General features: G+C 49.5%; 1 protein-coding gene across 2 annotated transcripts in view; it reads left to right on the forward strand.

The window, feature by feature from the left end:
• The window catches only part of FGD3 (FYVE, RhoGEF and PH domain containing 3), a 119051-nt gene that overhangs the window by 41696 nt on the left and 52954 nt on the right, over positions 1-24401 (forward strand). For both annotated transcript variants that reach the window (XM_068162579.1, XM_068162580.1), the window contains exons 2-4: positions 14961-15131; positions 19563-19731; positions 20782-21379. In XM_068162579.1, the coding sequence (XP_068018680.1) occupies positions 14961-15131; positions 19563-19731; positions 20782-21379 (938 nt within the window). The remainder of the gene's footprint in view (positions 1-14960; positions 15132-19562; positions 19732-20781; positions 21380-24401) is intronic.

Raw genomic sequence — 24401 nt, forward strand, 5'->3', positions numbered from 1 at the left:
AGTCAAGTGAGGAAAGAGGACTGAATGTGGCTTCTGCAGTGCACAGCACAGAATCTTTTAGTGTTGTTAAGCCCTGGATCTGTTCTCAGGTAGCCTGAAAATGCCAATTGAATTGAAGCAGTTAAGGGCCCACTGCTGGCATTTGATATGTCCCTGCTGAAGCTGTGGGTTTGTGTTGTTTGTTTTGTATTTAATTTCTGATCGCTTTCATTTGTCCCAAATTAAGGAATGTGCTAAACCTGAACAGAAACTTAACCTTTTTGAGATTCTAGGAGTGCAGCTGTTTGCTGTCAAATTGTGGAAGAACAGGAATCTAGCAGCCATCAGCTCAGATCCTTAGTGGCTAAGGTGCCTGCCCCAGTTGTGAGATAAAACGTGTCAGTTTGAGGTTTCTCTGCACTCTGATCACACAGGCACTGATGGCAGGTCTGCTGAGGAGGCAGTAATTTGCTCAGCTGCAGGAGCCGGGGGGAGTTAATCCCTGTGACAATGGTGCCAAGCCCCCTGCTGCAGCCAGCACCAGAGGGCCAAGGAAGACAGTAGCTTTGGTTTTCTTGCTGTTAAGTGTTTACAGCCGTTTCTTCCCATTGCTTGCTGACTTCTGGAGCACTCACTGCTGGTACCTGTCTTACGGTGCTGGCATATGGATTTGTTACTAATGAACATGGGGTGAAAAAAAGATCTTTAGTGCTCACTAGCTGGTAGCACTCTGGGTGCCTGTGTCTCTCTGAAATGCTGCAGAGTGTCACCTAAATGTAAATCACTAATTGCTACATCCACATTGCAAGGGAAGAGAAAGCTCCTCTTTCAGCTTCCTTTATGGCCTGAGCAATTCATGTTGTTACTGGTTCTTACCTGTCGCCCTCTCTTAGTCACAGCTTGACCTTCCTTTAATCAGTTTAATACCCTGTTTTAACTCAGTTATTAACTGTTTGACATCATGGCTGTCATTGGAGTGTCTGAGTGCTTCCATCAGCTGCTTATTCCAGACAGTTCTTAACTTTGTGGCCTCCTTCCTTCATCAAACAAGTTAAAATCAGATGTTTTCTGTCCCTCTTCACTCCAAATCCTGCCTCCTGCTACTACTGATCCTGGATGGCAGGAAGGACCACATGGCAGAGTACTTCTGCTGTGGATATGTTCTTCCCACTTCAGCACAGCCCAAGGTCTTTGTGTTCCACAAGGAGTCAAAAAGGTGGGAGCAAGCATCCTGCCCGTGTCCTCTGTGCTTGCTGCAGAAGTGCCAAAGCAGTGGCTTGGCAGTGTGCACCTGGGTTGCCTCAGAAGGCCTAGGGGAGTTCTGCTTGCACAGCTTTGCTCTGTTCTAGCAGCTTTTGATTCCCAAAGGCAGGGCTTCCTAGGCTTTTATTTGTCTATGGAATGTCATTGCACTTCCATGGTGCAGTGTAAATAATGATGGTAATGATGGGCTTGCCACATGGTATTTCCCTGGGGAGAGCAGAGGTTCCTGCCCCACTGCTCCTGGTGCCCGATTCCCAGATGGTGCTGACTCTGACTTGTTTGTGCCCTCTTGGAGCTCCAGAACCACTTGATCTGTCAGCCTTTGCCACTTCATGTTATGAATCCTGCAATCTGCCTTTTAGGTTATTTTGTTTCAAAAATATTTGTATTTCTAGTGCCAAAGACAAGCACTTTTAATGTCACATTGTCACCTGCATGCCCAGCAGCCTGGGGAGTGGATGGGGACTCGATGCTGTTAAATGATCACATTTACTGTGTGCAAACTCCCCCAGCCTTATGGCTCGAGCTTTTCTCTGTGTGCCTGAAAATACTTGGCAGCAAACCTTTACTGCATGGCAGAAGGAAGAACCCAGCCCATAACACAGTTTAGAACATGTGATAAATTGAAGTTTAGTTGATAGGAAAAAGTTTGTTGTGCAGAGGTTTGGCCCTGGCTGGGGGCCAGATGCCTGCCAAAGCTGCTCTATTGCTCCCCTTCTTAGATGGACAGGGGAGAGGGGAAAATACAACCAAAGACAGCAATAAGGTAGAAGCAATTTAATGACACTAAGCACAAGCCAAGGCCACACACGGAGGTGAGAGTGAAGAGAGCTGTTCCCATCCGCAGGCCAAGGTCATCTCAGGGGCAGGGCCCTGAAGGACAGATGCCAGCGATGGATAGCCTCCCACTGCCCTCTTACACTTAGCTCTTACACCTGAGCTGATGTCATATGGCATGGAATACTCCTTTGGCAGAATGCTAGTAGTTGGAAGGGACCTCCAGAGATCATCCAGTCCAACCCCACCCTGCCAGAGCAGCATTACCCAGGGCAGTCCACACAGGCAAGCATCCTGGTGGGTTTGGAAAGTCTCCAGAGAAGGAGGCTCTGCAACCTCCCTGGGCAGCACATCCCAATGGCCAACAACTCTCTCGGTGAAGAACTTTCTCCTCACCTCCAGCCTAAACTTCCCCTGGCACAGCTTGAGACTGTGTCCTCTTGTTCTTAAGCATATCATGAGCTGCCTTCTCCCTTTCCAAAGGAGATATTTCCTCTTTTTTTCCCTTAATCCCTGCAAGAGCTGCTTGCCCATCCAGGCTCAGAACCTTCCCCTCAGCTCATCTCTCAGCTCGTGGGCACAGCCTGTTCCTGTGCCTTCAAGAGCTCCTACTTGAAGTGGGTCCAACTGTCCTGGAGCCCTTTGTTCTCAAGGGCTGCTACCCAGGGGACTCTCCAGGTTAGTTGCTTAAACAAGCTGCAGTCTGCCCTCAGGAAGTCCAAAGTGAGGGTTCTGTAATTGCTCCTCCTTGTTTCCCTGCATGTTGAGAACTCCACTATCTCATGGTGGCTGCACCCTAGACAGCCTCCTGCCATCCCATCTCCCACCAGCCCTTCTCTATTGGAGAACAGCAGGTCAAGCAGGGCCATTGTTCCTTGACTTACTATTGTGCACCACTGAAAAGAGCTTGGCCCCTTCCACTTAACCCCCACCCCTCAGGTATTGATAGCCAGTGAACAGATTCCCTCTCATCCTTCTCTTCTCTAGACTGAACCAGAACTCTCAGTCTCTCTTCACAGGGGAGATGCTCAAGTCCTCTAAGCATTCTCATGGCTCTCTGTTGGACTCTCTCCCGCAGGTCTCTGTCTCTCTTGAACCGGGGAGCCCCAATGCTGGATACAATATTCCAAGTGTGGTCTCACCAGGGCAGAGTATATGGAGAGAAGCACCCCCCAGCACCTGCTGTACACACTGGTCAGCTGGGTTGGCTAAGTCTACTCCCAAGTTCCTGCCCACCCCTCAGTGTACTCTTGGGGCGGGGAAATGGTTGGAAAAGCCCAGCCCAGATGCTTGTTCAGCAGTAGCCAAACCCCTGGTGTGTTATCAACACCCAGCTACAGCCCTGCAAAGCACAGCACTGGAGCTGTTCTCTGCAGAGAATTGACTCCAGCTCAGCCAAACCCAATACCCATGATTAGAGTGGATTGTTTGATTTTAACAGTGATCTAACCATTGTAATTCCATTAGCAAGTGAGATCAGGGAGATGAAGCATTTGAGGAACGTTTCTGGTTGGGTCCCTAACTTTGAAAAGTGGCTGTGCTTAGTGTGTGCTGTGCATCCTGGCACTCCATTAACTAAACCTGTACTGGGTAGCCATTAAATGAAACTTGTTGGTGGGAAAAGAGCTGATCATTAGCACAATGCTTTGCTTTTATCAGATGCATCTCCTTGTTTCAGGAAGTGGAAGATCAGTGTAGTATTTATTTCTCAACTGTAGATCTTGTGCTCTGTGCCTCTTCATTAAGGTGAGTAGCTCTGTGACACAGCATGTGGCCTTCTTGTACATCTGAGAACCCCAGACTGGCTGCTCTGGGGTGCTCCATTCCCTCGGATCCCCACCAAACAGCAGTGTCTGTTCCACCAAAGAATGGTTTGCTTAGGAGCCTGACCAGGAAAGTTGCATTCCTGTGGAGAAGTTGCACCATGGTGCAAGAGGAAACCTTGCTCTGATCTGTGAACAGAACTTCAGAGACATGAACTAAATTTTTTTCCCCCATTTATGTTTGTCCCTGGTTTTGGTCTGGTTGTTTTATCAGCAGCCATGCATCTGGCAGTGAACAAACAATTGCCTTCCTCCTGACTGTTAGCACAGATGAGCTCTCACATTGGAAAACATCTCTGAGCAGTTATTTTGCTAGTGGGTTTGCCTCTGCCACAGTACATAATGAAACCTGAGCAGAGGTTTTCCATTTTGAGAGAGCAGCTTCAGCAGGGCAGCCTGGGGAGCAGGGCTGGTCCCTCTGAGTTTGTTCCTGCGGTGCCACTGCAGGACGTCTGAGGGACTGAGGCAGGAGCAGGGAGGGAGCAAGGAGAAGTCCTGGCTGAGTGAGTAGCAATGGGAAAGCTGAGCTGTGTGTACTAGCAGGGCCTTGGCTTCATCCTCCAGGTCACTTTCAGGGTCTGCCTGTCATAGAATCAATAAGGTTGGAAAAGACCTCAAAGATCATCAAGTCCTACCTGTCACCCAACACCTTATGACTACTAGACCATGGCACCAAGTGCCACGTCCAGTCCCCTCTTGAACACCTCCAGGGATGGTGACTCCACCACCTCCCTGGGCAGCACATCCCAATGGCCAACAACTCTCTCGGTGAAGAACTTTCTCCTCACCTCCAGCCTAAACTTCCCTGGGACATCTCAGTGTGCAGGCTTTGCATGTGTTATGAGTGTCAGACTTGAGTATGGGGTGACCCCATGCTCTGAGCCTCTTCTAGTTAGCTCCCTTTTATTTATGAACAGCATAATGGCTTCAGGTGCCTTCTGAGCCCAACTTTGTTGATAATCATTGGTGCCTTCTGAGCACAACTTTGGTGACAGTCACCAGTTCTTTAGGAGAAGGGTTGCTGACCATATTGAAAAGCAGACCTCTGGTGCCACAGCTCAGTGGTGGGTAAGCAACTCAGTGGCAGCCACTTGTGAAATGGAGCAGGGTGGGCTGGACCAAGAAGAAGGGAGGAGGCAGACTTTGTGTTTGAAGGGATATGGAGGGCTTGCAGTGTTTGCTGATACTGAGCAGTGTGCTGCCAGGAAGCAGAAAGCATACCAGGGCACTTGGAGATGTTTTATTATTATTATTCATTGATTGATGCTAACTCATGTCCTCACTTGGAGTGTAAAGAGATTGCCCTAGAAGGTGTCTCATTCATCTCCTCCTGCTGTGACCTGGCGGAAGTTAAGCTTAGCTGAAGCCAATATTGATAACAGGTCTGGGAAAAATCAAACCAAACAAAAAAAATCCCACTCTAAGAACCTGATACAGCTGTCATCAGCTACAGAAATCACATTATCCTCACCACTAGTTGTAAGAGCTCAAGATCACAAATTCATTGCAGGTCATTCCCCGAAATAACCTTAGACTCATCTTTTTTTAGTAGGTTTCTCCTACAATGAAAATTCTTTGTGTTTTTCTTAATGCCTTCTAAATTTCTGTCATTACTTTTATTTTTAAATCTCTCTTACTTCTCTCTTACTTCTGTTACTTCTTTTCTCCTTAATAAAGCAGCTAGAGCAGCCAGTGACTGACTGCTGTTTTACACCTAACGATTGGAAACACAAATACCCAGCCGTGTCCTGTGCAAGTAACCTGCTTTAGAATTGTCCTCACTAGCTGTGCATTCAGGTAGTGATAGGACTAGGGGGAATGGAATGAAGCTGGAGGTGGGGAGATTCAGGCTGGAGGTGAGGAGGAAGTTCTTCCCCATGAGAGTGGTGAAGCCCTGGAATGGGTTGTCCAGGGAGGTGGTCGAGGCCCCATCCCTGGAGGTGTTTAAGCCCAGGCTGGATGAGGCTCTGGCCAGCCTGCTCTAGTGTGGGGTGTCCCTGCCCATGGCAGGGGGGTTGGAACTGGATGATCCTTGTGGTCCCTTCCAACCCTGACTGATACTATGATACTATGATTTATATTTGAAAATCCTGGTTGCCAGTCATGTTTCATGGAGTGAACTCTTTGCTTGTTTATTTCTGGATTCAAAACTATTGCCTGGGCAATGAAAGTGCCATCTCTTTTCAAGGTAGTCATTTGAACAGGTACCGTGGGCTGAGGATTGGATTCTGGAATTGTTACCAGTTGATGTTCATCTGGAGCTACAGATCTCTCCAAAATGTCTTTGAAGTTGCTGCTGGCAGGGTTGTAATTCAGTTTTGAGATGAAGTATGATATGTTTTCCCCTTTAGAATGAAGATTTAGCAGTGAGCCACAAGGGTTCTGTTGTCTGTGATGTGTAACTGTTGTCCCAACTAATTGCCTGGGTTCTTACAAAGTGTCCTTGTGTTCACAGCTCGCAGTTACTGCTTGATGAAAGTACAATTACAGATACCAGGAGAGATGGAGTAGTTGCTACAGATACAATAAATTAACTGCAATTTTGTTAGGAAAACCAGTAACAGTTCCTTTTACTGTAGCTGCATTCTGTAGTGTGTTACAGGCCTTTGAGCTGGGGTTCCTTTCTTTGGAGCTTGCCAGGCTGAAATAAACATAAAGGATGCTTTATACTACCCTGAGTCTGCTCTGGGATCCAGAATACTGGGGCTGGTTCAGGGGCTTGTAGTCTCTTGCAGTATATTTATCTGTGTGTTGCTTCTGTGGAGCACCTTTAACCTTTCCAGGTTCTTTTTCTTGCTGTCCCTTTAGTCCTTAGAGACTTCAGAGTGAAGAAACATTCATCTTGGCTACAGAGATGTCAGTGCTAGGGAATAAAGCTTTGCTCTTGACCCTTCCATCTGCAAAGAATAGAATACCTTGCATGTAACCTCAGAGCTGGACATGGAGTTTGGCATGGGGATCACCGGCTGCAAAGCACCTTTGGAGTACCCTAGCAGGCGTGTCTCTGCTTGAAACAGTGAGCAGAGCCTGAGGCTGTGCAGGGGATGGTAAGGATGGTGTGTTCTGGTTAGCTGAGGAACCAGTGCAACGTAGCTGTAGGCTCAAAGTCTCCAGGAAGCTGTATCTAGGCTCTCGCTATCGGGACTGCTTTGAAGCTTCAGCTTGGATGGCTTTGCAGTAGCTGTATGGGATGGGTGCTGTGCATGAGGAGGCAGCGCAGACCTGAGGATGCTTTTGCTCAACGTCTCTCAGTATTGTATAGGCTTGTGAAGACTTCTCTAAACTGCAGTTACTGTCTTGGCACCAAGTGAGGCTTGATCTTCCAGTGCAGCCCTCTCTGGTTCCTGCCTGTGCTGCTTTCTTCTGACTCTGTCAGTGAAGTGCTTCTTGATGGAGAGAGAGCAGTGGGCACTGTGGTTTCGTTACAGTCTGTGTAGTGAAATGTTGTATAAAATAGGGGAAAAAGAATCTTTTATTACTACAGCTGTCACATCATTATCTGTGTCCCTCCTTGGAGAGAGTCAAACCAAGTCCTGAGCAACCTGCTGTGCATTACCCTGCTCTGAGCTCGGACCAGATGATGTGCAGAGGTCTCTTCCGGCCTCTAAGACTCTGCAGCTTGGTATTGTTCCAAGCAGCAGCAGCGCCAACAGCTGAAGTGTGTTCTCCTGGGGTGATTATTGTGGGCTGGAATGACACTGTTGCAGAGGGGTGCTGTGGTGTGCAGCATGCAGCTCTGCTAGCAGAGCAGTGAAAGAGCATGGTGCTTGTCAAGAAGGAAGTTTTCTTAACTTTGATAGTATGAGGTAGCAGCACACTGAGGTAACACAGCTGCTCCCCTCCTGCAAAGCTCCATTCCATAGCAGAAAATCTGAGCTCAGTTTTGCCTAGTCTCTAACCTAAACCTGCCCTGGCACAATTTCAGGCCATTTCTTCTTGACTTATCACCTGATACTAGGGGGAAGAAACCAATCCTCAGCATCATGTGCATAGTGTGGGTCTGGTACGGTGCTTTTGTCATTAGTAGGAGCACAATAAGCCACTAGTGAAGGGAGGATGCAGCAGATGACCCTTTCTTTCTCCACAGTTTGAAATGAAGGGCAGACTCCTGCTTGCAGGGGCTACCAGAGTGCTCTCTCAGCTCCCTGAAGGTGGCCAGTCTAATGCTTTTCCATCTTTTTGGTTTACCCTGTTCCCCTCCTCCCCATACCATATAAACAGTTCTGGGAACTGTAGGTCTGCTTGCTTTCTCTTTGTTCTTGGGAGAGAATCTCCAAGGTGGTAAGTGAGGCAGATACAGGTGATGTGACAGGAAGAAGTGGCAGTGGCTTTGGCTGGGGTCACTTGTTTGTGTCTGACTGGTGTAAAATCTCTGTAGGGTTTTACAGTAAGGGATTGCTCTGGTGTCACAGTGCCTCTGTTCAAGCAGTACAGATGTGAAGTCTCAGGAGTGTTATTATCTTGAAATATGTTCTCTGATTTGCATAATCACTGTAACTGTAAGTCAGCACTCTTTCATCATCAGGAGGAACCTGTTACCTGCCAGGGCAAAAAGGAGAAGCCAGAGTGCTTTGTGCTTACTGAGGGAGAAAGGCTTGGGAGCGCTGAGTGCATCCCTTCATCCAGGGTCCAGCATGTGCACCTGGCCATGTCTGGTGTCAGCCAGGGTTCTGAGGCTGTCAAGTGGACAGAAGAGCGGCTCTGATTAGGAACTCTGCGGTGAAAAGGCGTTTGTGGTCACTGCACCTCGCCCTTGGTGGCCTTGCAGCTGAGAGCTGGGGACGACCAAAGGCAGTTTTATATGGGGCAGTCCCTGGCTAAGCAACACATACTCCGGCTGAATGGGGAGACCAGAGCTGAGCTGAACTCCTAAGCAGGAAAAGAGGAGTTGAGGAGCCAGCTGGAACTGGGGAGAGGCAGAGGGAGGACAGGGTGAGGTGAAACGCAGCTGCTGTGCTGCAGGACACAGGGCTGGGATTCAGCCTGCAGGTCAGGGCAATGCCTGGCTGGAGTGAGTGTGTGGTGATGGAATGACAACGAGGAGAACACCGATAGGAATCTGCCTTTGAGAGTGCTCTGGTCTGCAGCAGTGCTCAGCTGCTGCCTGCACCTGTGCAGCCTGCTGCCTGTGCCCCGTGCCTGCCATTGATGCCACAGAACTGTTGTGTGATCAGGAGCAAGCTGGGGTGAGGGGAGTGTTATCTGTCATCTCCAGCGAGTCTTTTTGCAAAAGCCAGAACAAGATGTGAGCTAATGCATTCTCCATTTCATTGTAATGAAATGTGTAAATGAAATTCCAGATCTTCCTCCTGCTTTGCAGTTGGGCTCTTGCAGCAGCCTAAGTTGGACTTTAAGTACCTGGACTTTACCTGCTGTAGGAATTAGGTCTGAAGTCTAGCACTGGAGTTAAACAAGTTGCTTTGCACTGCAGAAAGGAGAAGATGGGACAAAACTTGTATGTGCCAAAGAGACCAATCTGGCTGCTCTTCTCTTCTTGCCTTTCTGCTATAGAGGAAGGGTTTTTGTCACCGATGGCCACATCTGCTGTGTCCTGGGGGCGGTGTTACCGGCAGGGCTTTTGGCACCTGCAATGTCAGGCTGGCTGAGCTGTGCCTCAGGCCATTGCTCCTTTACCTTGTCACTCGTTATGCTACAATCTTCATACCTTGCTTAACCCACTTTCCATACTAGATGAAAGAGTCTCAGGGTTTTTCCCCTTCTACCTGTGAATTTGCTGTCAAAGAAAGTTACTGTGCTTATTATGTCAGCCTAAAGTTATTCACTTAAGCCTTTTGGGGGGGAGAATGCCAGCTGAATACTTCACCCAGGAGAGGGAGTTTTTCCTCTCCTCTTTTAGTTTGTTAAACCAGAAAAGTTAATAACTCTGCCTTCCAGTTATTAGGTTTGATGTTCAGGATCCCCTGAGGTTTGCTGTCCTCATGCCTATTTGCAGAGCCAGGTGAGTTCAGGTGTGGTGGGAAAGCTGTAGTTAAACTCAAGAACTGACTGTCACAGATGCATGGACTGCATCAAGTTGGAAGGGACCTCAATGATCACATTGTCCAACACCCCTGCAGGCAGCAGGGACATGTCCAGCTGGAACAGGCTGCCCATGGACACATCAACTCTGGTCTTGGATGTCTCCAGGGACAGGGCTTCAACCATGTCCCAGGGCAACCTCTTCCAGTATTCCACCACTCTCACTGGAAGAAATTTCTTCTAATGTCCAACCTAAATCTGCCCTGTTCCAGTTTCAAAACATTGCCCCTTGTCCTATTCCCCACAGGCCCTTCTGAACAGTCCCTCCCCAGCCTGCTTGTAGGTCACCTTCAGGTATTGAAATGCACCTCTAAGGTCACCCTGGAGCCTTCTCTTCTCCAGGCTGAACACACCCAAGTCTTCCAGCCCCTCCTCGTCTTCATGGCCCTCCTCTGGACCACCTCTAGCAGGTCTATGTCTCTCTTGTGTTGAGGGTCCCACAGATGGACACAGCACTGCAGGTGAGGTCTCAGCAAAGCAGAGAAGAGGGGCAGGATCCCCTCTCTCTATCTCTAGTCACACTGCTTTGGATACAGCACAGGCTGCCCTTGGCTTTCTGGTCCATTGCTGGCTCATGTCCCTCCAGCTCACCCCCAAGTCCCTTCCAGCCCAGACCATTGTGGGATTCCAAATCTAGGGACATGCTCAGGTTGTGCCTGCCTGGCAGGTGCTGGCACACTCCACATCTGCACAGTGCTGTCACAGGCAGCCAGGGGTCAGATGTGAGGTCTGCATCAGCCAGGCTTTCTGGGAGGAACAGCTGATTATCAGCAGTGCTTGGTCGATTTTGGGTGCAAGCCCCCACTTGTTGTCCATTTGCAGTGCCAGTGCTTCCCTGGCAGTTACTGCTGGGCCACTCCCAGGCAGGTTTGCACCGTGCCGCGCTGGAGAGCAGAGCAGAAGCTCTGCACTGGGCCCTTTGGGTTTGGGGGTGTGAGAGGGCAGGCCATGAGGGGGGCCCTTCACCTGCTCACCTCTGGAAGCATCTGGCAGACCCACACGTGCCTCGGGGGTGCCTGCCTGGGCAATGCAGGAATCTTCCTTAGGTCATCCCTCTCATTTCCCATTCCCAGGAGCAGCCTGGAGCAGGCTCAGCAGGCAGTGGGGTGTCCTGTCAGGGAACTCCCTGTGAAATAACCCAGTGCCTCTTGTTTTCACAGAGCATGTTACAGCACTTGCAACAAGGTAAGGAAGCAGATTTTTGTCTTGTGTGCAAAAAGCAGCCCCTAGGGCCCACAAGGGAGATGAATAGGGAGAACCAGCTTGGCTTCAATGAAATCGGAAAGAATGAAAGCCACTCCTGTGGTCTCACCCCTGCATGTTTCTCTTGATTTAGGGCCAGCACTACATTTGATGCTTAAGGCACTTGTGGCTTTCCCAGTTCCTCTTCTTTCCAACTGCTTACCAGTTTCATTTTCTGCTTGCTGTCCATTTGCTCTCTGGCTACCCTGGCAGTGAACGCGTGGGTTGCGTGCGGGCAGTAGGTGGTGAGCGGTGCATTTGGAGCAGTTAAAATAGTTCTGCAGTGTACAAGAGGATAGAAATTATTTGGCCTTTAGATGATTATTGATGCATTTGTTTATGTTAATATCAGGCCTTAGTTCTTGGGTAATAGCATAAGGCTTCACTAAGTATTTATTCTGCAAATGCCACTGGGGCATTCAGAGCCAAGTGCAGGGCTTGCTTCAGGCAAGATTTGCATTTGTTGGGTAATTGGCAGTGGAGGAACACGTGCCTTGGTTGTCTGACAGGGTTATGCAGCAGAAGAGCAACACTTATATGTGAATTTGTAAAATAAGGATCAAAACACTTTCATGATCAGTAATGCAAGCAAGGCATTAAGAGCTTTTAGCCAGGCTACAAAGATAAACGAGGTGTCTGGTGGTGCCCTGCACTTGGAAGCAGCAGGTAACCACCAGCTCTTACCAGTACAGAAGCACAAGGGGTCAGACCTGCTTTCACAGCCAGGAGTCTCAGTAGGAAAGAGAAGGAATTGGGGTTTAGTGCTAAAAGCTTTGCAAAAGGATACCGACCAGACCGACCGCTTTTGTGGCAGTGGTGTAAGAGGACCGGGAGATGCTTAGGGCAACCAGGGCCTGATCTGAAGGGCAATCCCAGCACAGGGAGAGCTGGACCTGGCTCAGGATGCCCCAGGGAAGCAGCACCCAAAGACAGGAGGAGCTGTGAATGTCCTCCCTCAGCTGCTTTGGGGTACTGTGGTCACACCAGCATCTGCTGGGTGCTTCGGTGCTCACCAGAGAGGTGGCCAGCACCACTTGTGTGCCCAAACAGCTTGGCATGACTGGAGGTGTTTTCTGGAAAGCTGTTCAGCTGCAGAGCTTTGTCCACTGAGAACTGGATCATGCATTTGTAGGAAAATGCAGCATTGCTGGATTGCTTTCTGGACACAGACACTGGTGAATGCCTGCTCAGTCTTCTCCATTCTGCCCTTCTGAAATTAGAGATTTTCCATTGTGCACTATTTCCATTTCTGGCTGTGCTGAGCTTCTCTTGATACAGCAGAAGTCTCATGCTTTCCCTGAGAAGCCATCTCAGCACTGCAGTGGCTGTCACAGGGAGCTCTGGGTGCTCAGAGCTGAGGCATCTGCGTGAGCTCTTTCCACGCTGATGTGTTTGCAGTAATCTGTTAATCTGCTCTAATAGTCTGCTTTCATTGCATTTCCCTGATAACTGAAATTATATTTGAATCAAACCCAGTACTTATAAATTCCCTGGCTTCAGCTGGAAGGATGTTTTAGTAGCTGGTCTCAGATCTGCTGGAAAGCAGATTTTGTGGCAGAAATGCTAATGAGGCTTCGACAGCAGCGCCTGGCAGCCACACTGAGGAATTCAGGGAGGCTGTACTTGGGTGGCAGAGATCAGTTAATAGATTTGTGCCACCTGAATCTTTTGTTTTCTTTCTCCTTTTTGTCAGCAAAATGGACTTGAATATGTTGTGGTTTGTGGGTCTTGTTGTTTGGTTTGTTGTTTAACTCTGTATTGGTGTGTGAGTTCCTGCACTTTGAGGCCATCCCTCAGGTAGGCTTCCCAAGCGTTCTGTGTGGCTCAGCTTTCAAAGTCTGTGTTCAGCTGGTCACATCCTGGTTTAATACCATCAGTACAGAGCCAGGAGAGGGCTCCAGATGTGCAGAGAGGTGTTTGTCAGTTCAGGGGTTGATCCCCCCCATGAATCTGGTCAGGAGTGGGTTGCATCTGAGGGGCTAATGCCACGTTCTTGAGCAGGGCAGGAAGGTGAAGGTTGATTTTGCACGTTGAGAGGAATCCTCTTTACATGCTGCAGGTCACCTCTGGCTCCAGCAAGACAGCGCTGCTCTCCACAGGCCTGCTCTAATCCAGGAACGTGGAAAGAATGATTGCCCTGCTTTCTTTGCACTCTGGGGTGGGTTTTGTCTATGGAACAGTGCTTAAATTTTCACTTTTGATGTTTTGCACTTCTCAGTGCTGCTGGAAGCATCTCTGTACCTGTGCTCATAAGCAGCAATTTTAAACAGTCATGTTTAAACGTTTTTTTTTCCTTCTTCTGACACATCAGTGAAGCTGGTGAGGGCTTCATCTAGCTGTAGGCTTGGCACAAGTGCAAAAAACCCACAAAACCCAAGAAATGCAGTGTCATAGAAGCACAGTACTGTTTCAGTTGGAAAAGCCCTCTAGGATCATCCAGCCCAATCATTCTCTTAGCTCTGCTGAGGCTGGGGCTAAACCATGGCCCTCAGCACCACATACCTCTTTGAAACTCCTCCAGGTATGTGGATTCAACCACCTTGCTGGGGAGCCTGTTCCAGTGTTTGAGAACCCTTTCAGGGAAGAAGTTTCTTCTGATGTCCAACCTAACCCCCCGCCCCGGGGCAACTTCAGGACATTTCCACTGTCCTATCACTGGGAAAAGAGACCAACCCCCACCTGGCTCCAACAAGGAGCTGTGTAGAGCAATGAGGTCTCCCCTCAGCCTCCTCTTCTCCAGACTGAACAACCCCAGGTCTTTCAGCTGCTCCTCACCAGACCTATTCTCCAGACCCTTCACCACCTTTGCTGCTGTTCTCTGGATCCAGTCCAGCACCTCAATGTCCTCCTTGTGGGGAGAGGCCCAAAACTGACCCCAGTACTCAAGTACCCAAATACTCTCCCCACCAGTGCTGAGTCCAGGGGGGCTATCCCTTCCCTGGTCCTGCTCTTCATGCTAGTGCTGATCCAGGCCAGGATGCTGGTGGCCTTCTTGGCCATCTGTCCACCAGCACCCTCAGGTCTTTCTCTGCTGGGCACTTTTCAGCCACGCTTCCTCAAGCCTGGAGCATTCATGGGGTGGTTGTGACCCAAGTGCAGGACCCTGCACTCATTAAATCTCGTACCATTGGTTGTGTCCCATCATTCCAGCTTGGCCAGATCTTTCTGTAGAGCCTTTCTACCTTCAAGCAGATCAAAGCTGCCACCCCACTCCGTGTCGTGTCTCCGCCGTGTGAAAATGGATGTCTGGATTTAGTTCCACGGTGCCCACAGGAATCAATCAAGGATGTTAAATGAAGAGACAAACAAATCTAATAATCACTTCTTTCTCTGTTTCCCCACTGACTCATATCTTAATTACATCTTCTGGACCAGAGCCTTTGGAAGGAGCATTACTGGTTTATGTACAGAGGCATAGCAGAAAGCAGTTAATTGCAACTCGAGTGATGAAACCTGAAGGAATAGCCCCTGGATCGTTCCCCTGTGTGGGACACGCTGGCTGCTCACTGTAACTGAGATGGATTCCGTGTGCTGGGGGAATTTGTATTGCTGTTTGGAGAAATCCTTCTGAAATGGTTTGGAACTTTCCTGCTTGTTGGGTGTCCACAGCAAAGGGATCAACAATGAAATAAAGCTGTGATAAGTGAAATCTCACCTGTCCTTTGCAGTCAGTCAGTAGGAGGTGATTATTGGGGCTGGGTAGACTGGTTGTACTCACCCCTCTGCTACCCTTCTCCCCTTCCTCAGGAGCTTGGATGAATGGCACACTCCTGCCAGGAGCACAGGTTTGCTGCAGCAGTAGCAGTGCAATGATTGTTACTTTTATTCCCCTCCCAGGTTGCCCGTGTTCTCCTTTTCAAATCAAATGCCACACTAACTCCAATCCAGCCTCGGAAGCATGTGGGGAACTGCAGCACATCAGCCCAGCACAATGTATCCATCAAACTGGAAGGAAGGCCAAAACCAAAACTCCACTGCCCAAAATGCATCCTCTGCAGAAGCCCCAAGGCAAGTAGCTTTGTCCTTGCAGCAACTGTACAAGCTTCCAGCGCGTGTGAAGCGTCGTTGTTCTGCATGCCTTGGTTTCATTTGAGGCCACAGCAAAGTAGTCATTTTATGTTCTAGGGTTCAAGTACAGCTGGGAGGGTTTTATTGCTTGCATTTTTTCCAGTGTTCTGCAACTTCTTGGGGAAGCCTTCAAGAAGAAATGGATTTGGGAATAGCAGAACGCCAAAGTTGCCCATTTCCATTTCCTGGAGCACTCTTACACCTCGTGCAGCTGCGAGGTGTGAGGTTAATTGAGCAATATTCTTTTCATTCTTCAATAACCTTCTGTTTTTAGAGTGTGTAGGTAAGAATAGCTTATTGTTTAAATCTGGTCTGTTTTCCATTTGCTGTCAGAGCTGTGCATGGCAACAGGAAATGCCTGCATGGAATGAGTTTGTTTTCAAAAGGAGAGTTGGCAGCTGAGCCAGTCCTGTGGGCTGCTGTAATTCCACAGACCTGTGTGGCCAGCAGGTCCAGTGAGGTGATTCTGCCACTTTGCTCTGGAGCCCTCAGCCCAGGAAGGACATGGATCTGATGGAGAGGGTCCAGAGAAGGGCCACAAAAATGCTCAGGGGGGTGGAGCAGCACTGCTACAAGGACAGGCTAAGGGAGCTGGGGGTGTTCAGTCTGGAGAAGAGAAGGCTCCAGGCAGACCTAATAGCAGCCTGCCAGTGCCTGAAGGGAGCTACAAGGAGGCTGCAGAGAGACTGTTTGCAAAGGCCTGCAGGGACAGGACCAGGAGCAATGGCTTCAAACCAGAGCAGAGCAGCTTGAGATTGGATGTGAGGATCAAGTTCTGCACCAGGAGGGTGGTGGAACACTGGCACAGGTTGCCCAGGGAGGTGGTTGAGGCTCCATACCTGGAGATATTCAAGGTGAGGTTGGACAGGCCTCTGGGCAACCTGATCTAGTGGAGGATGTCCCTGCTGACTGCAGAGGGGTTGGACTGGATGAACTGTGGAGGAGTTGACGTCTTTGGTGGTTTCAGTTTGGTTCCTAAGCAGTGCTTGCCAGAGGCAGCAACTTTGCTTCACTGGTGGTGTCTCATTTGCTCAAAACATTTCAGTAAATCAGAGTTCAGAACTGACAGAAGTGGTTTGCAGCTCCCTTCTCATCCAGGTCGGGGGGGGTGCACTAACCAGAAGCCATGAAACTATTCCACACGCAGCAGAGACACTGGTGGCTGGCTGGGAGCACTTCAGCAGCTCTGGAGTGCTGTGGACCACCCTGCGGGCATGAAGGGCCTGACAGGGCATGTGGGCTGGGCTCCTGCCTGTGCTGCTGCAGTGGGCACCTGCTCCAAAAAGGAGAAATGTGGCCAGGCAGCAGTGAGCAGTGTGGTGAACAAAACAGAAAGCTCCACTATCTCATCTATGGAAAATTAACTTCTGTTCTGCTTACCTGGTATCCCTGTGTAAGGCTTTCTAGTTTGGAAGTTGCACTCTAGAACCTTTGTTGAAAACAGGAATTCCAGAGGGTTTGGAGTCTGAGTCAATCAGTCCTTTTATAGAAAGTGTCTCATTAAAGCTCAACTCCACAGAAGATTTGATTTTATCCTTTGGTGATGCAAAGAGTTCAGTAATGTAGGGAAATCACAGAAATGTTCAGGTTGGAAGAGACCCTCAGGATCATCAAGTCCAACCACTGACCCTGCTCTACAGGGGTCACCCCTAAACCATAGCCCCAAGCACCACTTTTAAACACAGCCAGGGTTGATGACTCCACCACCTCCCTGGGCAGCCGGTGCCAGCGCCTGACCAATCCTGCTGGGAAAAATGCTTCCTAATGTCCAATCTAAATCTATCCAGTCACAGCTTGAGGCCATACCCTCTTGTTCTGTCAGTAATTGGGGTCGGAGTGGCTGGAGAGCTCCCAGAGAGGGACCTGGGTGTGCTGATCGACAGCCACCTGAATATGAGCCAGCAGTGTGCCCAGGTGGCCAGGAGGGCCAATAGCATCCTGGCCTGCATTAGGAATAGTGTGGCCAGCAGGAGCAGGGAGGTCATAGTGCCCTGTACTCTGCTTTGGTTAGGCTGCACCTTGAGTCCTGTGTCCAGTTCTGGGCTCCTCAGTTTCAGAAGGACATCGAAACACTTGAGCGTGTCCAGAGAAGGGCAACAAGGCTGGTGAGAGGCCTTGAGCACAGCCCTGTGAGGAGAGGCTGAGGGAGCTGGGATTGTTTAGCCTGGAGAAGAGGAGGCTCAGGGGTGACCTTATTGCCCTCTACAACTACCTGAAAGGTGGTTGTAGCCAGGAAGAGGTTGGCCTCTTCTCCCAGGCAACCAGCACCAGAACAAGGGGACACAGTCTCAAGCTGCGCCAGGGGAGGTTTAGACTCGAGGTGAGGAGGAAGTTCTTCACCGAGCGAGTCATTCGGCATTGGAACGGGTTGCCCAGGGAGGTGGTTGAGTCATCGACCCTGGAGGCGTTCAAGGGGAGATTGGACGTGGCACTTGGTGCCATGGTCTAGTCATGGGGTCTGTGTTGATAGGTTGGACTCGATGATCCTCGAGGTCCTTTCCAACCTAAGTGATACTGTGATAATTACCTGAGAGAAGAGACCAGCAGCAACCTCTCCACAACCTCCTTTCAGGGAGCTGTAGACAGCCAGGAGGTCTCCCCTCAGCCTGCTCTGTTTCCCACTAACCATCCCCAGCTCCTTCAGTCACTCCTCACCAGATTTATTCTCCAGGCCCTTCACAGCTTCCTTGCCCTCCTCTGCCCTGGCTCCAGTACCTATACTCAAAGCTCAAGAAGTCTTTTAGCAGTCCTTCATTACTGACCTCAGGCAGTGACCATCCCTAGCAGCTCCCCAGCTGCTGGAGTAGGGAGGGGGAGGACATTTGAGCTGATGTGGAGCTTAGAATGCAGAACCTTCTGCAGAGTAGGGACAACAGGTCCTGGCTTTTTGGGTGCATGTGCCTCTGATTAGCTTCCTGGAGAAATTAACCCTGAAATTGCTTTGGGAACAGGTGCTGATTGCTGCTCCATTCCAGTGTTAATTACATTGTGCCAATGTGCCATATGGAGCAATTAAAACTTGGAAATACTTGTAATAAATTGTTCTTGAAGATGTTGTTCAGTCAAACTGGTATTGAGAGTTTCCTCATGCAGTGTGTTAATGCTACCTGAAGGGAGGTCGTGAAGAGCTTGGTGCTGGTCTCTCTTCACAGGTCATCAATAATAGAACAAGAGGGAACAACTTCAAGCTGCAGCAGGGCAGGGTTAGAGTGAACAGTAGAGAGAATTTTTTCCCAGCAGGATTGGTCAGGCACTGGCACAGGCTGCCCAGGGAGGTGGTGGAGTCGCCCCCCCCGGATGTGTTTAAAGGTTGTTTGGATGTAATGCTTGGGGATATGGTTTAGGGGAGACCCTTGTAGAGTAGGGTCAGTGGCTGGACGTGGTGATCCCAAGGTGTCTTTTCCAACTTGAGTGTTTCTGTGATTCTTTGGATAACCTGGAGCAGAGGGAGGCCTGGCAGCACCTCACCAAGCAGGCTGTGCTGCGGGAGTCCTTCTGTCCCCTCTGAGCGTCAGTCTGCCTGTGGCAGGTTGCTTTCACTGCGTGGAAGTGTAAGAGCACATGAACCTGTTGCCATAGGTTACTGCAGGCCTATTTCCCAAGCCATTTACTCTCAAGCAACATACAGTCTGCCTCATTGTTCAAAAGGACATTGCATTCCAGTTCCATTCTAGCAAGCTGTGTGGGGTACCTCGCAGTGCGGCCTCCCGGGAGAGCCGTGAGCAGCAGGCGCACGTTCCTACATCTGCTGTGTTTCGATCGTACAGAGCTCAGGGCAGCACCGAAAGAGGAAGGAAATTTATGAAGACTACACCACAGAAGAGATGGGGGAGGGAGAATGAAAGGAAGAAAAGCTGCCTGTGGCATTTTTGACCGAGCAAGCAGAAGGCACTGAAATGCACAGTGGGTTATTTTTCTGTGTTTGCTTTTGGGTCGGTTGATTTATTTTTGTGTTTTTCATTCGGTTTTTCCCAGTCTAAGAGATTTAACAGAGTGCCTGAGTCTTGCAAAGGCGAGGGAGGGGCAGCTCCTTGGTGTGATTGAGATGGTGCACATTTGCAAAACCCAAGTGTGAGCTGTGCATCCTGTTTGGTAACAAGGAAACGGTGAAGTCTAGCGAGCTGCTGGCTTCGCTGCCGCACCAGATACCGCTCTAAAAATAAAAAAGAGGAGCCCAGCACCGCTCTGCAGTGTGCAGCAGCCTCCTTTGGTGGGAGAAATGCTGCAGGACTGGCCCCATGCAGTTCATACAGGATGCTGAGAGAATGGATAGGATGCCCCTCATCCTGCGTTGACCTTGGACCTTGGTACGAGGTTAGGATAAAGAAGATGGAGACTTACGGTCCCCTTTTCTCTGCTCTCTTTTATTAGTACCTCCTAAGCCTATCCATCTCAAAGCTGGGCATCAAAGAATTCCTCCTGCACCTTCTCGGCCTTTGCCAGCTGATCCCAAGCTGTCAAGGAGCTTAGCGCCTGGGGAGGAGGAAATCCCCATATCAGCAGGAGTCAACACGCTCATTGAGAAGTTCGAGAGCATTAGGTAAGTGTGGCTCTGGGAGGTCTGCTCCGGTCACCCTTCCTGCACTCTTACCTTGGGGAGTCTCTGGTTGTGATGATCATGGGGAAACTCCTCTCTGGGCCTTACCTACTGGAAGCACAAAACTTGACTGCCTGCACAAGGGCTGTTACTTCTTTACCTTTCAACAAAAGCATGTGTTGCAGTGGCTCCTAGTCTCTAACATAGTTGTTCTAAAGGAGTTTAAGACCTGCTGAATTTGCTAAGTGTTCTGCCAGAAGGAACAAGTGGCCCAGGGTCTGCTTGCATTAAGTTGACTTGATGCCAGGTTTGGTTTTTGCCTTATAGGAACTTGATTATTGTGATGTAAAAGATTTGTTTTCTGTCTGAGATTCAGTGAAGGTCGTACCTGCTGTTAGGTTGCTTCTTGGAGGCAGGGCAGAGTTCAGTCACCGTGTGCTGTGAAGCAGCACCAGGTAGAACGGTGTTTCCTCTGAAACTTCTTGTCCAAGAAGCATTAAATGGGATAAAAACACTTTCATTTTGCTGTAAATCAGCTCATTTTGCAAACACACCAAACTCTCTGAAGGCCAAATCTGCCTGGTGGAACTAAGTGGGCTTTTGTCGTAAAGAGGGAGGTGGGACAGAGCCCAGGCTGCACCTGGAGTGTAATGTCAGCTGGGTGGGTCTGGGAGCATGTCTTCTGGAAGGGAAAAACTGTGTGCTTCACAAGCATCCTCTCTCTGGCAGAAAGTACCTTGCCCCAAAGGCTTTGTTCTCTTGAAGAACACAAGTTCCTGTTGAAATGAGCCCACAACCAAATGCTGCTTTGAAGAGATGAGTCCTCCTTCCTCCACCCACCAAACCAAGCTGTCCCCAGGACAGTGCGGTGCCATTTCAGCTGAACTTCCAGCTCGGGGTGGTGTGTTTGTACTGGAGATGAGGGGGTGCATTTACTGTAGCCATTTGCACACACTTGTCTCAAATGATAACCAAGCCCTCTCTTTCTTGGGACTCTCTTGAGACCTCTGAGTGCTAATTTGAATGACTGTGGAGCTTTCTCTTCACCTGCAGGCAACCTGTGCATATCCTTCAAAGAAACCAGCTGAATTTAGCTCTTAAGATGGAACCTGGCCTGGACTCATCCAAACAGCTGGGCTCATGTGACTGTGACCTGGTGGCTTCCAGCAGCTCTTCCACAAATGAAAAAAGTGAAGAGTGTGAAAATGAGCCAGAGCTGCCCTGCAGCACAGACCTATCGAACACAGACATCATGAAAATCAAAGAGCTAAGCATAGGTGACAGCAAAAGCCATGAAGACTCCACTGCTGTGACTGTGAGCAAGGAGTCCTCTGGAGAGCTTGGCAGTAAGGACTCAACTGCAGAGCTGAACAGTAATGGGAAGATTCCCAACAGAGACAGTGGCATTGACAGTCCTTCTTGTAGCATGGCAGGGGAGGCTTTCCCCAGCGAGGAGGGCACAGAGCAGAAGAAGCCTGGTGGGGCTGGGAACCCAGGAGAGATGGAACCTGACAAAAAGGGCACCAAGCCCTCCTCTGCAGAGCAGAAGAGAGACTTCATGCAGGATGAAGACAGTGACATTGATGAAGGGAGCAGTGAGGAGCAAGAGACAGCAGAAGTGCCAAAGTTAGAGTATTTGGATGTAAACAAGGTAAAGTAGCTGCTATGAATTGTTCTGAAACCAGCTCCTGATGCTGGCCAGAGATCCCCTGCATCGTTTTCATGTTTGCAGTGTTTGTTGGCTGGTTTTATGTCAAAGGCTCATGAGAGTCGTCATAATTTCCTGCTTGATGCAGGTCATCATTTGTTCCTGACTTAGATAGTATCTTTCAACAAGGTTCAGAGTCTTGATTTAAAAGGTTTCATGTAAGAGAATCCATCCCAGTCAGAGGTCAGTTGTAAACGTCCAGTGCTTTGGTAGACACAGACTCACCTCTCGAGTTCTTGTTTGGGGGTCTCTAGGCTCAGCTGCTTGTTGTATTGACAGTGGGGCTCCATGCTGTGTGTGGGGCTGACTGGGCAGTGCATCTTGCAGGGCCAGGGTCTTGCACCCAGACAGGATGTGCCTGCTGGAACTCTCTTCTAACAGGAACTTTGGATTCCTTTAGATTGGGGTTTCACATGAAGCCTGTGCTTCTGTTGGGGTGGCTGCTTCCTAAGTGCCCAGAAGTTGTTCTGGGAGCATTTATATCCGACTGCTCTTCAGGAAGCTGCAGCTAAAAGAGATTTTCTTCCAATCCAGGGTAATGTAGTCCAGGCTGTTGTGTATTTTCTGCAGATGTATAAGATTAAAGCAAGGTTCCTTTGATGATCTCCTTATCCAGACAGTTACAAGTAGTGATGACAGAATGGGTTAGATTTCTTCAGGAAAAACAAAGAAACCAGAAGATGTTTTGAGCAAAATGTCTGCAAAATGCTCCCCTCTTTGTTTGCTGGGGGTTTGGTTGTGTTTGGGAACAGTATGTGGTGGGGTTTTCTGGTTGTTTGTTTGGGGGTGGTGTTGGGTTGTTTGTTTTACCCCTCAGCCCCCATGACAGTCAAGTGAATATACTGGATTTTGGCTTCTTTGTAGAATGTGATGAGCACTAGCAGCTACTGAACTGTAGCTAGTGAGCTGGAGGTTTGCACACGTCAGGTGGCTCTGCTCAAATCACAGAATGCATCTCAGTTTGTGCATGTCAAGAGCTTGTCCCTTGGGAAATGTGGTGGAGGAAACTCACTTGGCAGCTTCTGGGTCAGATTAGCCAGTGAATATTGAAGGGCAATGGAAATTTGTATGTGGTGTGCAAGAAGTTGTCTCTGATTGCTGACAGGTAGAGCTGCAGAGTACAGTTACTGCTCTGTGGTCTCCCCTTCTCCAAAACCAGTGGAAGCCTGACAAGGCAGCCATACCTAGAGAAAGGTATGAAACAACCTGGGTTTCTCTCCTGAATGCACGGCTGCTTTGGTGCTCTTCCTGCTGCTTTATCTCAAGCTGCTGTGACTGGCTCACCTCCCTTCCATGTCATCCAGATGCTGCCTTTTATCCCAGGACTCTCTGATACTTCCCTGCTGTGCTGCTCCTTCTGCCAGTGCAGAGCTTGTCAGACACACCAGGTGCTAGCATGAGCTTAGGCAGAGGGGAGTGGAAAGGGCCCAGCAGAGCAGGAAGCAGTGAGGGCTGCATGAACCAGGTCTGTCTGGCCAAATCTGGCTGCTTTCTGTAGATGGGGATCTCACTCACCTCTCTGAAGGTCTGCAGTGCTGCATGGCAGCTGGCATCCAGAATCTGTTGGCCTGTTCCAACTCCAGTAGGACAGGAGGGTCCTTACTGCCAAGAGAGACCTGTGTCTTGTCATGTGTGCAAGAACTTCATATGGGACTGTAGGAAACAGCTGAGCGGTGAAGACTCCAACCAGTGTCTGTTTGCATCTCCTGCCTCTCTTGACAGAGGCACAGAATGGTTTGGCTTGCAAGGGACCAGTTCCAACCTCCTGCCACGGGCAGGGACATCTCACACCAGCCTCGTCCAACCTGGCCTTGAACACTCCAGGGCGGGGATACCCACAGCCTCCCTGGGCAACCTGTGCCAGGGTCTCACCACCCTCACTCTCAGCAACTTCTGCCCAATCTCCATTCTCAATCTGCCCTCCTCCAGCTTCAATCCATTCCTTCTCCTCCCATCACTCCCTGTCAAAATCCCTTTCCAGCTTTCATGTGGCCCCTTCAGGTACTAGAAGGCTGTGCTAAGGTCTCCCCAGAGGCTTTTCCAGGTGGAACAGCCCCAACTCTCAGCCTGTCCCCACAGGGGAGGTGCTTCAGCCCTCTGATGGTCTTTGTGGCCTCCTCTGGTTCCAGCATTTCGATGTCACTCTCATGCTGGGGGCATCTCTTCAGCAGTCTGTGGTGAAGCCTTGTTTACATTTCAGTTGGGCAGCAACTCCATATCCAGGCAAGGCTACTCAGCTGCAGCTGTTGGTCTTCCCCTCCTGTGTGTGCACACACACTGGGGCGCTTCTCTGTTTAATTTGTGTACCTTGTTCTACCTAAACCACGCAGCTGTAGGTGTGTCTGTGACTGAAATGGTGTTTGGAAGGTTATTTGCTGCAACAGGCAGGCAAGAGAAAATGCAATAAATTAAGAAGATCTTTAATCTGGTATTAAATCTTCTGTTGGGACAGTATCAAGCCAGCTGTGACAAACCCAAGCAGAAGACTTCACCATATGACTAAGAAGTCCTTTGCTGACAAATACAGTTGTTTTTTAAAGCATCAGAGTTTTGATGGTTGGTTTCAAGTCTTGTTCTTTAGGTTAAGTATCCACATGATATGAAAGCATCTGACACCATCTCCCACAGCATCCTCCCAGCTGTACTGAGCAAATGTGCCTGAACCATCAGGGAGTGAGGTAGATGTGGACTGGTTGAAAGAAAGAGAGAGTTGTGCTCAGTGGGATGGAGTCTCATTGGAGCCCTGTGTCTAGTAGAATCCCTCAGGGGTCAGTACTGGGACCAGCACCATTCCATATGTTCATCAAGAACCTGGAAGAGGGCACAGAGAGCACTGTCAGCAAGTTTGCTGATGACACCAAACTGGGAGCAGTGGTGACAGCCCTCAGGCTGTGCTGCCATTCAGCCAGACCTGCACAGGCTGAGAGTTAGGCAGGGAGAAACGGAATGAAATCCAACAAGGGCA

This window comes from Melanerpes formicivorus, unplaced genomic scaffold (assembly GCF_026170545.1).
Source record: "Melanerpes formicivorus ecotype bairdi unplaced genomic scaffold, bMelFor1.0.p_v2 SCAF_66, whole genome shotgun sequence".
Taxonomy (NCBI): Eukaryota; Metazoa; Chordata; class Aves; order Piciformes; family Picidae; genus Melanerpes; species Melanerpes formicivorus.